The 16,224-nt window shown below is 34.0% G+C and overlaps 1 protein-coding gene across 1 annotated transcript; it reads right to left on the bottom strand.

Moving 5' to 3' along the window:
* Nucleotides 1–446: 446 nt before the first annotated feature.
* On the bottom strand, nt 447–10,207 carry LOC149802292 (lewis-type alpha-(1,3)-fucosyltransferase-like). The gene is made up of 2 exons (XM_089956719.1): nt 9,794–10,207; nt 447–3,654 (listed from the first exon to the last, which is right to left on the bottom strand). Exons 1-2 carry the CDS (start codon nt 9,807–9,809, stop codon nt 2,456–2,458), a joined length of 1,215 nt encoding a protein of 404 aa, XP_089812845.1. The 5' UTR covers nt 9,810–10,207; the 3' UTR covers nt 447–2,455.
* Between the last annotated feature and the right edge of the window lie 6,017 nt (nt 10,208–16,224).

The following is a 16,224-nucleotide window of genomic DNA, read 5'->3' as shown; positions in this document are numbered from 1 at the left end:
GATGTAAGTGAATGATGGTGTGGGTGAGATATTGATTCAAGATGACGAAAGTGGTGTCGGTCAACCAGTGTGCTTTATTAATAAAATATTAATCAAGCACCAACAATTTTGGGGTGGGTATGGTGTATATCATTCTGCATACGATAAACAAACGTCTTAGTTTATTATGATTTGGTTAATGCTTTTCAGCAATGAATTTTATTGTAAAACCGTGCCAGTGTTTCACATCTGATCCCATCCATTTATAATGGGTAAGCAATCAGCAGAGGAATCAAACTTGGCGAGCAAGTGCTAAAATGCTGACCTTTGTAAATGACTGGTATTTTTATTTCTTTGCTGATTTGAATGAGCTAATACAACTGCTTAGACTATTTCACATACTTTGTCAAACGTTTCCGATTTTATGACCGTTCTCGGACATAATGACAAATCCAAGACACACTGGGTGCTATCCGACAGATTTATTATCTGCAAAAGCGCATTATAACCAACAAACTATTACACCTACATGACAGTACAGATACGATATTACTGAATATCCAGTTTAACACTACATAAATAGAAAACATTAAAACATTGCAGAGACGCAACTTTGCGTGTTTTCGGGTTTGGTGGAATAAATAGGATTTATCTCTAGCAACGCTTAACGTGATAATTCCTATTGCAAAAACCGCTTCGGTGGGCACGTGGTTAAAGCGTACGCCTCGGATGCGGGAGGTCGCGGATTCCAACATTGGCAGTCATACCAAAGTCTTAAGAAAATGGTACTAACAGCTGCCTCCCTTAGCACTCAGCATCAAGATGTTAGTGTTAGGACTGGTTGGTCTGGTGATCCGACTAGGATGGACATCACTGTAAATGTCTGCAGCATGATGCCCAAGTGCTTGACATCACTATAAACTGCAACACTGCAGATATCGTAGCGATATGACTGAAACAAATTTAAAGCTACCTTAAAAATGCATTTCACACACACACACACACACCTATTGCAAACAGCCATACTCAATCATAATCCACCTAACTGTTAAATGAAGACAAATCCCTATCTTACATTATGACTGAATCAATGGCCATGCAATCAGACAAAACCATAACACGCTATATTCGCCAATTTTAATTTAAAATATCTTGATAGTTGCAAGGTGCTAGTTTATATTTTTGAGAGAAACCCTTTGAAATGATGTGAACAATTTATTTCTGATATGAAGTAGTGGCTTTAACCTACTCTATAGTTTAATGCGTCTACAATCAAAACAAGCTAGAAAGTGAACGACGAAATACCAGCTGGACCAGTAGGTGTAAACTTGCATTGTATTGAAATCAACTCATGCTACTATTTGCATATTATTTGAACGGTTACAAAGATATCACAATATGGCAAAATGACTTGATATCTAGCAACAATAATATATACTTAACTGACTGTTATCAATTCATTCATATTAAGGTAGCAATTGAGAGAGTATTAACGGCGGAATTCATTATACACTATTTATTTGAGTGTTGATATAAAACATATCGACAGCATTAAGGCGGTTGTCTCTTTTATAAACTAGTTAAACAATATACAAAGTTTTATTCTCGACCCGTTTCTATATCAATCAGACATAATGTTATTTTTTGACAAATTACGATCACTGAAATTGATAGCTTTCGAGATGGCAATTTTCATTCCATTCTACCATTTTATATCTAAATACCAGAACTTTCAAAGAATTGGGTTATCATTAAACCAAATATTAATAGTTTTATATTAAGATGATAAAAAATTGCAACTAAATGGATGCAATTAATTTTCCATTTCTAAAATATTAATACGCAAGCTCAAAACTTCTACATTACTAAGCTAATGGTCAATTATTATGCATTATATTTTGCGATAGACTACCATGACAACTTTAACCTATGAAATTGTTCAAACAATATTCCTAAGCAAACTCTTTTAACAACCGGTTTTTATCCGGGCAAAACTTATTTAGATTTCATTTTCGAATTGTCCACGACAAAACTGTAGGAGATTCTCATACGATAAGTTTTTGTCTGTAAAATAAGAAATGTGTTATGACTGGTTTTGTGTGTATCGTCAATTTCACTTCAACAATCATAGCTGGACCATTCTGTTTATTTTTACGTAAGTAATTTCAATATTGTAGCGATCTTGTGCTCTTTGGTTCTGGATATATTACCGTCAATATGAATTTGATTGATTGACTTATTGACTCACAGAAAGATTTGAAAGGTGGTGCAGTTCCAACTCAACTGGTGTAAAGTATCTTTGCACCAACAATTCACACCATGGTGGCTTCTTTGACTTATGCAAGCTTACCGCTATACTACCGCGGCTCCTTCCGAAAACAGTGAAAGAAAAAAATAGGAAGTATAGTCTTGAAATAATTTATCACATACTTTAAATACAACAAAGTGAACAGCGTGGTTTGAGCCAAGATTGTAGTCATCTGATGTCAGATGCATTAATACATATGTCACTCTCCAGCCAGGATGCAATGTCATTGTAGGACCTTTTAAACCTTTCCACATTATTAAGTTTTTTACAAATATCACATAAAGCATTACAATATGCCCATGTCTGACCATGTGACACGTATCTATCTTTAGCTTTCAGATAGAGTATATACTCATCTTCGTTATCTGCCAGTCTTTTCATAAAAGTCGCCAGTTCTTGAACTGTAGAAAATTTAGCGGTATTGATATACGTTTCATTTGGAAGCATGGAATCGTAATCCGAATACCCTCTCTGGACAGTAATAAAATCAAGCGGAAAATATTTAAAGAATTTTTCGGTTATGTAATCCTTGCAAAGAGCATTTTCAAAGCTCAGATAAAATTTATATTCTTTCCCAATAAAGTCTATACATTCACCGTCATCGCCCACACATTCTTTGCCACAAGCTCCATATATATCAACTGGAACATACTTTTGCAAAAGACGAACAAAATCATCTCGCCTGCTTACGGAAAGACAATGGCTTACTAACCATACAGCGAACTTTTTCTTGGCCCGGAAGATCGCATGATAGTCACGATATAAAGTGTCTTGATTAGTCAATAATACGCCGTATGGATGTGGAATATCTGAATCCAACCGATAGGTCATTGTCCAATTGAATGCTGATTTCCACTCTTCTGATCTAAACTGGTGATACCAATAGTATTGAGGACTTTCTAGACCGAAAAATATCCATACCTGGGTTTGGTCTCGTTCGAGTGGTGTTAGCGGCGGCTTTCTTGGAAAGTTAGGACCGTTTACATCAAACATGAGAGCCTTGCTCTCCAACAACAATGATCTATTATTGATAATGATGCAGTTGGCATATTCACATCTTTGCATATTTTTATCACATTCCTCTAGATTTTCATTGAACCAAGCAGGTTTACTGTACCAAAGAATTTTGTAAATTGTATTCCTTTTCGTTTGATTTGAGGTTTTATAAACTTGATCGAAGTCAGTGAAATACTGTGGCACGTCTACCAATTTACATTTTCTATCTAAGGATATTGTCAAATTATGTCTCACACCAGTTTCCCAGTTCCTTTGTCTTGTAAAGAAGTTTCCATCCCTCGGTCTACAGAGCCACACATCCACAACTAGCACGACACTCACAAATCCCACGAACAGTTTAAATAAATTCGCTGTTGAAGAAAAATATGAAAACAACATTCAAATTTTGAACCATATACATGAGAAGATTCACATGAACATTCTGCAATTAAAATACATACACATTTAAAACCATTTATTTTAGTAGCATTATTGGAGTTATTTTAATTTTCATTTTGCAAAGTTATATATTTGATTATGAACCTGTCAAAAATATTTATCCCGATATATGCGTACTGTATTTGTCAGCATGTTGCTCTTCAATTAATCGTTTGAAGTTTATCACTATAAATGATACAATCAATATTTAAATAAACTAATAAGAATTCAATCTTTAATGGCCATTACGATATACTCGTGAGTTAGAAAGTGCACTTAAAATTCTTAGATATAATAACGCATCAATAAACTCAGCTTGAACTGTTGTCAGTTAACAGCAGAATACAAACTTTTCGAACCAAGTCTTGCTTAGCATATGTTGCATTTAAAGTTGCAACCGTTAAAAAAAATTCAAACAGTTATAAATAATTTAAAAACAAATGTGATAATAATATAAAGTGCCGAATTATACTAGCAACGTCGCAAATCAGCCTTCTCCGGAATATATTCAAATGATAGCTACCCAAGGGGTGTACTGAATGTCCATCTGCGTTAATGTGGTGGTCCACTATGGATCTGCGTTCGTCACGAATTTACCTTTTGCAGCTTGTTATGCATATTTAATTTAATTGTTTATTTGTAAGTTTTTACTAAAAATGGTATTTCAATACATGTTATTGTAATGTAACTTTGTATGCTCGACTTGACCTTGTCGAAAATTGAGTTTATTTCATCTTCAACTAATTAACATTTTTAATTTCGTTTTATGTAAACTAATACATAACTAAATTATTCTCTATGTATATGGGCTTAACATCAGAAAATGTATTAATATACTCAATGCATATACTTATTTGGGACAGAGTTTTCGACTTTCCTAACTGAATGTTACAGGTAATGGTTTTGATTTTGTAAACATCAAGAACATTCTAGAATGTTATTTTCCATTAGGTAATGGGTTTTATAAAATTATTGCGTATTAAGACCTCAGCTGAGGTAGAGGACTATATAATCTTCTAATATTGAGGACGTGGTCATTCATGCATTAACGTCTATTACTTTTAAGTAGTATTATATGTTCTGACCATGAGTTTGGGGCTGGTATCTTTTTTTGTTCAAATTATTGATTTCAAGTGATTAATGTCTCTGGAAATACAAAATCGCTCTGTGAAAACTACTGGATAAAGACATTCAAAACAATGTGTACTGAATTCAAAACACGAATTATATTTCTGTGATTCAACAAAAGATGGTTGACACATCAACACTTTAATAGCTAACAAAAAGACGTCATTGTCTTCAGTTTTGGCATTTTTCAGGACGTTTACTGACTTTTTTCAGAACTTTAAATTATTAGGACTTAATTAACAATAATGTACGTTGTTGTTAAATTTTTATTTTGTATTCTACGAAAAAAAGATTTGTTGAATATTACAAAACGTGCTGTTTCTCATTCATTACTATAACTGGCTTATTTTAAAGCAATATAGTCGTAACAACATATAGTTGAATTTAAGATGAATTTTAACTGATAATTGGTGACAATATCAACTCATGTTAATATACCTCAAGCACATTGCTAAAATTAAATATTGCTATGTTTTAAACATTAGCGACGACGTGCATGCACAACGACAGTTACATTTGCACTTCAAACTGGTTTAGGATACAGAACCAGAGCACATGTTCATGATGGATTTGCTCTTGATAGAATTTGCCAAATAATTGCTGATCCTCCTAATATTTTCTTCCTCAAACTATTACTGAACGCAGCCAATGCCACGTTACAGAGAAGTTAAACAAAGGTAGACAATATCGAAACATCTTAATATTGACAGCGGTGACACCTTGGTTAAAATCTGTCGAACAGATTTAACGTTATGAGCATTTAACGACTTTTAGGTGGGAGCACGAATCACATGTTGTCTTTTACGGATATAAAATAAATCATAGGTAAAAAATACTAATTTAAACTATTTTAGTTTATTAAGCATTATTTCAAAGGCCTTTCTCTTTTGTATTTTCATTAAAATACATTTAATATTCATCCCCAGTTAAACAAATTCTTAAATGAGAAGACACAAATATTGGTTATAGTTCAGCTAAGAATGAAAGTTGAAATTTATTTATTTATTTATTTATTTAACATGTTAGATTTGAATTTTCGGGAAGAATGGCGTAAAGCTTTTCAGATCCACGGTCGACACATATATTGATTTATGCAAAGCTCGATGTAAATTCTAATTACGATTGTTTCAAATTCCCACACAATGTGGCCACTGTATTTACTAAGTTAGAATAAGATAATATAGGGCTTGGAGAAATAAACAGACGAATAATATTCTGTTGCACAAATTGCATGTGTTTAGGAACATAAAAATTTGGTCTGTGAGAGAGAATGTTGAGATTTTAGAAAATTTAAGTTTAATGTACATCTTAATATTTCTCTTCGCGACTAGTACCCAAATAATTATTTTAATGTTAATATCTAAGCTCCAGATTTATTTTTAAAGATTGCAACATAACCATTTTCATTATAACAGATCATTTAACTCTTTTCAATTTATACCTCATCTATGATGTCGCCAGAACTCAATAATATTTATGATATTGTCCACAGGGTGATACAATTGTTAAGCCTACAAATATCTTTGGAATTTTTAAAACGATTTGGTGGAATTCCCACTGTTGTGTATATTAAAAGGTCATCTTTATACACTTTATATTCCAAAACTTCTGTTTTGCTTTGATAAGTGTCCTGTAAGAGACATGTCCGTGTCTGCGGTATAATCATGATGCCATTTAATGTAAACATGTTTTCACGGATCATTTCATCTACAGATATTGTTCCTGGAAACCGGAATTGCAGCATGCTGCTTCAATTCTCATTTTGCACTCTTCCCTTAGAATTTGTCTAACTAATTATGTCCAACCCATTTTAATATAGAAGATAAATTGAGATGCTGATCGTATGCTCTTATCTTTCAAAAGATTTGTTGTATTTATATTAACTTAGTACGACACAGTCAGTCTAGGGTAAAACAATCAGCAAAATATCATTATATTTAAAATTGATGTCGAAATAGAATTGTATGCATATTTCTTTGATTTGCTGATTATATCCAAGAGAATATTATCAGGGAGAGTTTATTCTGGATGACCAATGCCAAAAATCCCTGAAGGTCCCTTATCATTAGGACATAGATATAGCATCGCCAGACAGATAAAGTCAACCATTTGGCATTTCTGTAGGCACATTTACAAACATACGCCAAACACGATTAGTTTCAATACATCATTGCCAAGGATATGAACAGAAATATTCAGTAAGACTACAAGCTAATACTTCAACCAATGAATGTGTCATTAACATATCTCGATTAAGATTGTATAACAAACAAATAAATGCCTGCTAATGTGCATAGCAAATTGTATGAGGAGCTTACCCCATTGGTACTGAATTTATCGTAGTCATTATGAAACAAATAATAATCTATTGTTACATTTTAGGCTCTATAAAACAGTAACAACAAAAGAGTGAAGACAACAAGTTTTGTAAAAGTTAACAAATAATTTATTTCCTTAGAAAAACCAGGTACAAATGAAGAAAAGAACTTACAATTTTAAGAATAAAATCCAATATTAATCCAATAATAATCAAATAATTAAAAATTAGTAGTCCTAACACTAATGTGTTCAAATAAATTTGAGTTCCGACGAAAATTCAAAATGGAAGACGATGACGTATGATGTGATCGGTAGGTTACTGATGAGTCAACAGTTCATTGTTGAACAACAGAAAATACAATTCAGGTTTTGAATTCCAAATAAAATTTCAATAAATGTCTTTGTCCAAGAATTATGTATGAGCAATTAAATATACCCAAGGAAAAGAATTAATATTTCCATAAAATAGAATTTCAACTCAAACTATAACAATATAAAAAACAGCTTTACCTCTAAGTGTTTAAAAAGCCCAACTAAAATATTTTCTGAAAACATCACTATTAAATCTGGCTATTGCGAAATTCCGGTAAAACCAGCAACTTGAAATAACAACATAGAGGCTATATACATGTATATAGTCACGTTCTCCAATTACAACCTCCATTTCACTCTTTAAATCCCACACTAAGAATGAATTTACAAAAATTTAACCGTTGTTTACTTCCAATCATTAAATAAGACCAGAAACTAGGTCACCTTTTAGATATAAAGTTCTAATATTAGGTTTTTGATAAACTGAACTGAATTTCTGGAAAATATTAAATCCAGTAAATAAAATTACCGCACAATAGCATGTAATGGAATTTTTAAAAAAACTGAAGTAAAAATCTAAATCTAAGAAACAAGCAATTAAATCAAATCAAATATAAACAAACAAAATACACATAACTATATAAATAGAAATGTTATATGCATAATGTATGTCGTAAGGATATGATACTACTGCACACCGCTGATATATTTAATCCAAATTTTTTCCTTCTCTTTCTCATCTACAAGATATATAATCTCTTAACGGAAACTCAATGTTCCATTTATAACTTTTACACGATTAGTTTGATGGATAAAAGTTGTAATAAATTGGACTTTTAGAAGATGGCGCTGAACGATCAAGATCATTTGGGATGTAATATGGTCTTATCCCAACTTAATTTTATGTCGCTGCCACAGATTTGGTTGCAACTGTCACTGACAGTCTTTAGTAATACGATTAATACAAAAACGGACTTACAAGTGGCCAGGACTGTAATCACAGTCCTATTCAAGATGTGTGAAAATAAACTACAGAAGCAAAAATTACCCAGAAATTATGTGCCGACCATCCCGGCGTAACACACAAGCCTTGATATTGTGTGTTATGATTATTTCCAGATGGTCTGGATCTAATTGTTTTACCCGTGATCCGCATACAAATAGTCACGAATATTCATATTCCTGTTAATCAATCAGATATATGCGCCGCATCAAGTTATATACACAACACATAGCTTTAGATAAAGGTCAGACAAAGGTATGTCTATCTGTTTGCAACCACAAAACGACCTAAATTATTGGTCAATGATACAGCAGGACCATTTGGTTCTTTAGTGTCGATCCATTAGCAAAGTGCATGCCAAATAACACAACACAATTTCCTAATCAGGTTGATATTATGGTTGGTGTCGTACTGTTTCAATTGCTAACCCGTCCCAGTAACCAATGAGCCAATACAACATATCTTACTTGTCTCTTTTAACATCTGAGGGCAGATCGAGCTTCTACACTCCTTACTCTGCAAAGGGGTATGTTGTGATCATTCCCAGCGTGATTGACTTAATCTTAATTTTTTTAATTTAATTTTTTGTCCTTCACATCTGGCTACATTTCAGTAAATACGAAATCACTGAATTTAAAATATGTGTTTTAGTTATCTTTTGTGCCTGTTTTGGTTTTCATATTTAGGCTAAAGGTAACAGACGAAACAGCATGTGCATGGACGAGTAAGTGTGCATCACTTAATTTCAAATTCTATTTCTGCTACTGGATGACAAGACTTTCTTTTTTATTGAATATCAGACCTTCAAGAACATTCAAGGCGGATGTTCATGATCGTAGACGTTAGTTTAAATAATAATAGTGATTAATTAAATGCCACGTTTGCACTCGCGGTTGTAGTAGTAGTGTAGTAGTAGTAGTAGTGACTAAGTTTAGGACATCATCACCATCACCAAGAAAGAACATCATGCGAAATATTTGACCTATTGCAATATACAACAGTAATCCATCATAATCAGTAACGTTTGGTTTTAATATTGGTAAAGTTCTATGCAAACCGACTATGTCAGACTTATTATGATTATAAAAAAAAACATTTCACTCGATACATCTGGATGGGCTCAGTAACATTTATTATTGAAAAAAGTTATAATTTACACCGCTTTTTAAAAAAATACTAACTTAGAAATAATAACAGTCATGAAGTGTCATGTAAATTGTTATAAAATTTCTTAACCTTATTGTCGACAACAAATATTCATATTTTTTTTAAGCATTATTGTTTGAATGCATACACAAAACAATCTTTACCTTTGCGTTTCAACATGTTTTAGGATACAACATCAACGCCGATGACTGACTGCAATCTGACGAAGCTCTTTGAATTTAAATTGGTATATTGTTCCTATCACTGTAGCGAAGATGAACTTGATGCACAATTGTGACACAGGTTAAAACCAAAAACACGCACTGTGGGCTAAGGTCATGAAAAAATATTAAAATTCGATATAAACTAGTAATGCCAACAAGCCATGTGTGTTAAAGATATGTCCCAAGTTTCATTAGCTTTTCTTGAAATCACACCCTGTAACAGCCATATATAGTCAAGTATTTTTTCCACTGCTTTCCTGAACCAATCTTGGTAGTTCAAATAGATTTTAAATCTAGCTTGAAGGCAAGTACAAGCATACCATTTAGTTTGTGTCTCATAACAACGTAATTGAAATCAATAAACATTAGCGCACTATGATTTGGATCTGCCTTAGATATCATGTACATGACCTCAGAGATAAAACTCCGACTAGGTGCATGCCTAGTCGTGCAGCTGTTCAGGTGCAATATGCAGATATAAAACACACGCATATACATATGTGCGTCTAGTTTCGTGTGTAACCTTGTTCAGGTACAAACAATTGAAAGAGGGACAAGGTTAATGCATGTAAACAATTACACATCTCAAGCCGCTAATAAATGCTGTGAATTTGCATGACGATTTCTTTATTACGTATCTCTGAGACACAAAAGATACATGTCTTTATTTATACAACGCATCTGAGTTATGTTTTTCATAATTCTTTCTATACAATGTTTATAATGTTTAAGAGTCGAGACCGTTTAGGACACAAGTATCCCAAAGATAACTCAAACATGATATGAACAGTCTGTTCGAAGGTACCAAACGTCAGTTGACATGGCCTGGTATTGAAATCTAACACTGCATTTATGTAGGACATTCCATGGTGCTAACAAATGAGCTACTATGCCAAAAAAAGAGAAAATAGAGTTTTAACAGATAAAGAGGTCTGAAATGTCTTTGTAATGTTATTCGTATTAAAACACATTTACATAAGTAAATAATATATCTGCAAATGTACATTAAGCATTGAACCTTCTTACTGCACCTGCAATGTTACAGAAATTATATAATATTTTAGTCTTTTCATTATACATAAATGTAATAGTAGTTCTAAAGTAGTGCCAAGACAATGATAAGCAAAACAAGGTTTAAGCAGCCATCAGGACCAAGACTGAATTGCATGGGGGTATGCCAATTGATAATTTTTTTATAAACAAACACTCTACAGAAGTCCGGTATAATGCAGCAGATAGTCGCAACGACGGACATTTTGCGAACCAGCTCAAGTGACTGCAAGGAAATACCCCATGTCTATTGTACTCCAAAGTGACATGGTTTATATTTGTTACGACTCATTGGTCTTGAATAAAGTAAAAAAAGAGAGCGAAAATCAACAAGTCTTGTAAAATTGAACAAATAATGTATTTCCTTAAAATACAACAGTAACAATTATAAAAATAACATACAAGCTTGTGGACAAGATGAGAAACATAAACATTACTCTTGTATTTAGTTTATGATTGTATGTGTCTTTCTGGATAAAATTTCTCAGGTACATATATTAAGTCCACAGCAGTTTGTATATGTATGTATGTATGTATGTATGTCTGTATGTATGTATGCATGTATATATATATATATATATATATATATATATATATATATATATATATATATATATATATATATATATATATATATAAGCCTTTGAGATGTCCTTAAGTCTGAATATTTGTAAGGGATTCCTTTATATGTTGCTCTTTTCTCTAATTATTAGAATAGGGTTTTGCTCGTTTTTGTTCGTCTCTTCATGTTTCCTTACTTCCCTTGCCTTGGTCTAAATTGTGATTTATCAATGGCCTGTACTCCCTCCCTCAGGCGTTATGCCTGGTTTCCTTGCCAGATTTATTTAGTACTTCTACATCCTTTACTGTGGTGTTCTTTCATATTTCATATGTTGTATTGACTAGCGTGCAAAGGTCCATTTTTCGATTTATTTTTTGTAAGAAACTAAATTCAAGATAAAAATGATGGCTATATAGATTTCGTTATTTTAAAAAAATACAAATTGTGTTTTAATAATTTGGAAATGACGCAATTTACGAGTAACGAAGTACTTAAGATAAACATCAGAAGAATTTTTTTCTTCTTGTACTGATGCATGTGTGCTGTGTATCTCTAGCTGTAATGAATCTCTAGTCTCTATATCTATATTTAATTTAATCTCTCAGTACGGTCCTTTGGCAACAGCTCAGGGTCTCAAGTACGTCAATAGTATTACGTAAAAGTTTTACTTTGGGTGACCGTTAAAACGATTTTAATATTTGCCCGGCCTAACTGATGAAACTTTTGTAGTATGTATATGAGATGCAAAAAATTCAACTGTCTGTATAATGGTCTAAAATGACATCCAGGGCGAAACTTCAAACTAAAGAATAAGAACTGGGTACTTATAACACCCAAAAGAGAGGGTACTAATCGATCCCCTTAATAGACAGAATGATTTTCCTTAATAGACAGACGCACCAAGTCTAAACGTCATGTATTTCTCGACAGTATTACCGATTAATTGCATATAGCCGCGACCCTTTGAATAATCGGATGTTCATTATGCAGTTCAGTCGCAGTGGTAGGCAGATATAGACTCGGGTAAAGGCATCTATAGTAACGTTACTTGCAAGCACTCTGATAAAGGCTCTCGACGGCATTGTGTGCACTTGGGCAAATCATACACTCGCAGACATTTAAGGGTAAAATTAGGGGGCTAAGAATGTGTTGACCTATATCGGTAAGCTCGGTTCTAAATACCCATAATTATATTATTGAATACAAGACCTTACACCGAATCGATAATTTTGCAGTCTGTTCTTCACAGATTGGAGCAATGATTATTGTCGCTTTCCCCTGAATCACAGTGGAGAAATAAAACAGAATAACTGATGTAAAATGATAAGGTAATTTATGTTTGCTGATTAAAACTACATTACACTATACGGCCAATTTGACCTTGAGGGTTTGATTTTCGCAAAGTGCACAAATGGTTTGTGTCGCTCTGCCTAGTAGAAATATAATGAAAATGGCTATGGGAAGGATCGTGTGCTCACTTTTAAATGTAATCCAAGCTGTATGCGACATTAACTGATGCAACACTAACCTCATGTAATATTCGAGTATTCCTTTAATAACTAACAGAGGCATGTCCCAAAACCAATCTGAACTGGCAATCAACGAGCCTGTTGTGATTCATAAATTGCGTGGCTATCATGGTCATTTGATTATGATGACCATCGAAACAACATCGTGAAGTAATATCAGCACTATTCGGAACAACTGTTCTGAACAACATGATAAAATCCATGATCGTCTCACACACGTAGCTGACAGATATTCGAAGAAATATATACTAATAGAGGCGTTTTATAGGCAACTCAGTCGCGCATGTACACGAGGAAAAGACTAGAATCATGGCCAGATCATGTGGAAAACCTTGGAATGCAAAACCATTGGTAACTACCACGACATCTGACTGTGTTTGTGCTAGCTTAAGTGTTAGAAGAATTCCACGACAGCTAACTAAAACATTGATCCGTTTTACGCCGGCTTAGATAAAGCCTTGCGAATTGTCCTCATAACATGGCATGCAGCAATTTTCTCCATCAAACACTGTCGTGTATAATGCTCAATTGTTAGCTCATATTGAGGTATCTTTTCTGATGTGAAAGTTGCTGAGGGTCTAACTGTTACACCACTCAGTGTTTTATACAACTTAAACACACTGTAAAAGAGTTAAACATGCAAATACCATTATTAAATATATCCCACTCTGTTTTGGCGGTGTGAGACAACTTAGAGAGAATCCTCGTCACATAGTTGTAAGCGTGAAAACAATTAATGATTTGCGACATTGTCGAAAACTCGAGATCAAATGCTGCATGGGTGAACGAAAAGGGAGTGGTGGCACTGTCAGAGAGTGATGACTCACTCTAGGGTACATTAATTGAGCTTCACCAGGTAAAATTTCGTGATCGGCTAGTTTCATTATATTATCGACCAACAGATACACTCGGACAAAGTATACTAGTTGATATTTCAGCAGCACACGAAGTTTGCCGAAAACCATCATCGTTCTTAATGACATCGTCGAAGTCATGGTAGTGGCTTTACAACAGGTGTTGTCGGCGTCAGCGTTGCAAGTCGTCTCAACCACTAAAGTCATGGTGCTGGTTTCTGAGATATGCAGTAACATACCATTCGTCTCAGGAATTACAATATCAGATACGTATATCTGGATTGTCGATGATCGCATAGAATGGTCAAATGTAGTTAATCTGTCAGTGTCCAGAGAAACAAAAATAACTCAGTTACACAGGGTTGTATACGTGTTGCAGCTGCCAACAGCATCACAAACAACAACAGCGTCACCAGGATTTATTAACGCAGTTAAAAAAAATAGCTGGTTATGCAGAGATGAAAACATTTCAGCGCCAATTGGACCTGGGTTTGAAATTTTTAATGATGCTGAAACAACGACGAAACAAATAACTGCGCCTGCTCTAACACACTAATGTTGTGGCAATTTCTTCCTTATGACGTAATACAATTTACCGTCGACTGAATTGATAGTAGTCTCGGCCACAGAAGCGAAAATGTATGTTTGACATGTCTTGAATGTAACAGATGTAGAAGAGCTCGTTCCTCAGACAGCGAATGACTCTTGTTAGCGTTTTTGTTTGTTGGCACGTATCCAATCTGGTGGTAACTGGGTGTTTTCAGGAAATACCCGTAATTGTTCATATACAAATCCACGTTGAAGAGCTTTGAATCTAATCCATAGATTGGTGGCTGTGTAGTAGATAGTACCACGCTGAATACTGTATGTGTTCTCACACTCCACACGGGATCATTTACTATTGCTGCATCTCCCTCAGGTTCACCAGGTTCACTTAGATACCTCAATGTTACCATACTACCAACATTGGTTGTTGTAGCTGCTCTGGTGATTTTCGTCATTGTATATATCTTTTCGCAATTGTATCAACATGTTTCAAATGAATTCCATTTGGGATCTCGATGTTTAACGATGCCACCACGTAAAGTAGTATTGCAACCCATTCACGAGATCTGTCCTGAGCGTTCCGCTCAGTAATTGTGATGTCTGAAGAGTCTCTGTGCAAGTGTTTGATTAAATCATTCAACAATTGCCTTCTCGCGATGTATCGCGGTGTGTCCACCTCTGATTTTGACTTTGTGTTTTTGCGTTAGCGTCTTTAATACAGCGATAAATTCTTTGCCAGGATGAAATCGTATCAACTGTGGCCATCGCTGAACCGTTATATGCCCGAACAATCGAAGGTGTAAAGAAAGTGTAGTTTAATTTCCTTTATAAACTGATCAACAGTTCGTATAACACTAATGGCATACTCAGATGACGGTGACTTAAATTTTCAGCTCAGAATCATTTTTACTTTACATTATTCATAAATATATGATACTGTTCAGTAGTTATAAAGTTGATTGGATCTTTCGCGTATCACCAGCACTCTGTAAAACTTAAGACCTCCGTGTCATAGTGACATATGAGAAATGCAGATCTTGCATTATATTTCGCGAGCAACACACTTGTTCGGGCGACCTTTGTAGCCTTAAATATCAACTTAGTATAAAGTTTTCTATCTTTATTTCTACCACGTCCTTACTTTATGATTCAGTGTCTCAATCTTACCATGTCATGACATTAGACAATGAGGCAGGAAAGTTTAAACCTATAACCACGTCTGGCATATATAACGTATACCCATTCAAACGACAAGAAATCAAACAGACGGATCTATTCCCGAATCTATATAAGTACTATTATACAAGCGTGTGTGTGTTGCTCAAAGTGTCTTTAAACCAACAAAACGAACAAATTCGTCTTAACAAAGGGATATATCATTTCAAATGATGCAGTAAGTGCAGTCTAACTTCCCATGAATCACTAATTGGTATCTATATAAGTACTATTATATAGCTCAACAACTGATTACTTTAAAATGTCATTACATTCAAGAAGCCAGTTTAAGAATGATTTTTAAGCGAGTCACCAATACAGTATGCAAAAAAAGTTTGTTTTATATGACTCAATCTTCAGTTATATAAATATATTTTAATATTTCCAGAGGAGATAAATATAACTGAAGCATAAACGCTTAGTCAACATACTGACATTGAAAGTAACTTTTAGTTTACCATTTTAAACCAAAGTGCATTAACCTAAGCAATAAAGGGTCACTTAATATTTGAATCAAGAGGGTAATAAGAATGGAAGGCAATATATGATTATAAAATGCCTGGGCGAAATAAATATCTGCTCATTAATATTGTTCGGGGTAATTCAGGAATGCTA

This window comes from Sinohyriopsis cumingii, chromosome 4 (assembly GCF_028554795.1).
Source record: "Sinohyriopsis cumingii isolate HCF-2022 chromosome 4, ASM2855479v2, whole genome shotgun sequence".
In the NCBI taxonomy this organism is placed as follows: Eukaryota; Metazoa; Mollusca; class Bivalvia; order Unionida; family Unionidae; genus Sinohyriopsis; species Sinohyriopsis cumingii.
This window is presented reverse-complemented; position numbering and strand designations above follow the sequence as displayed.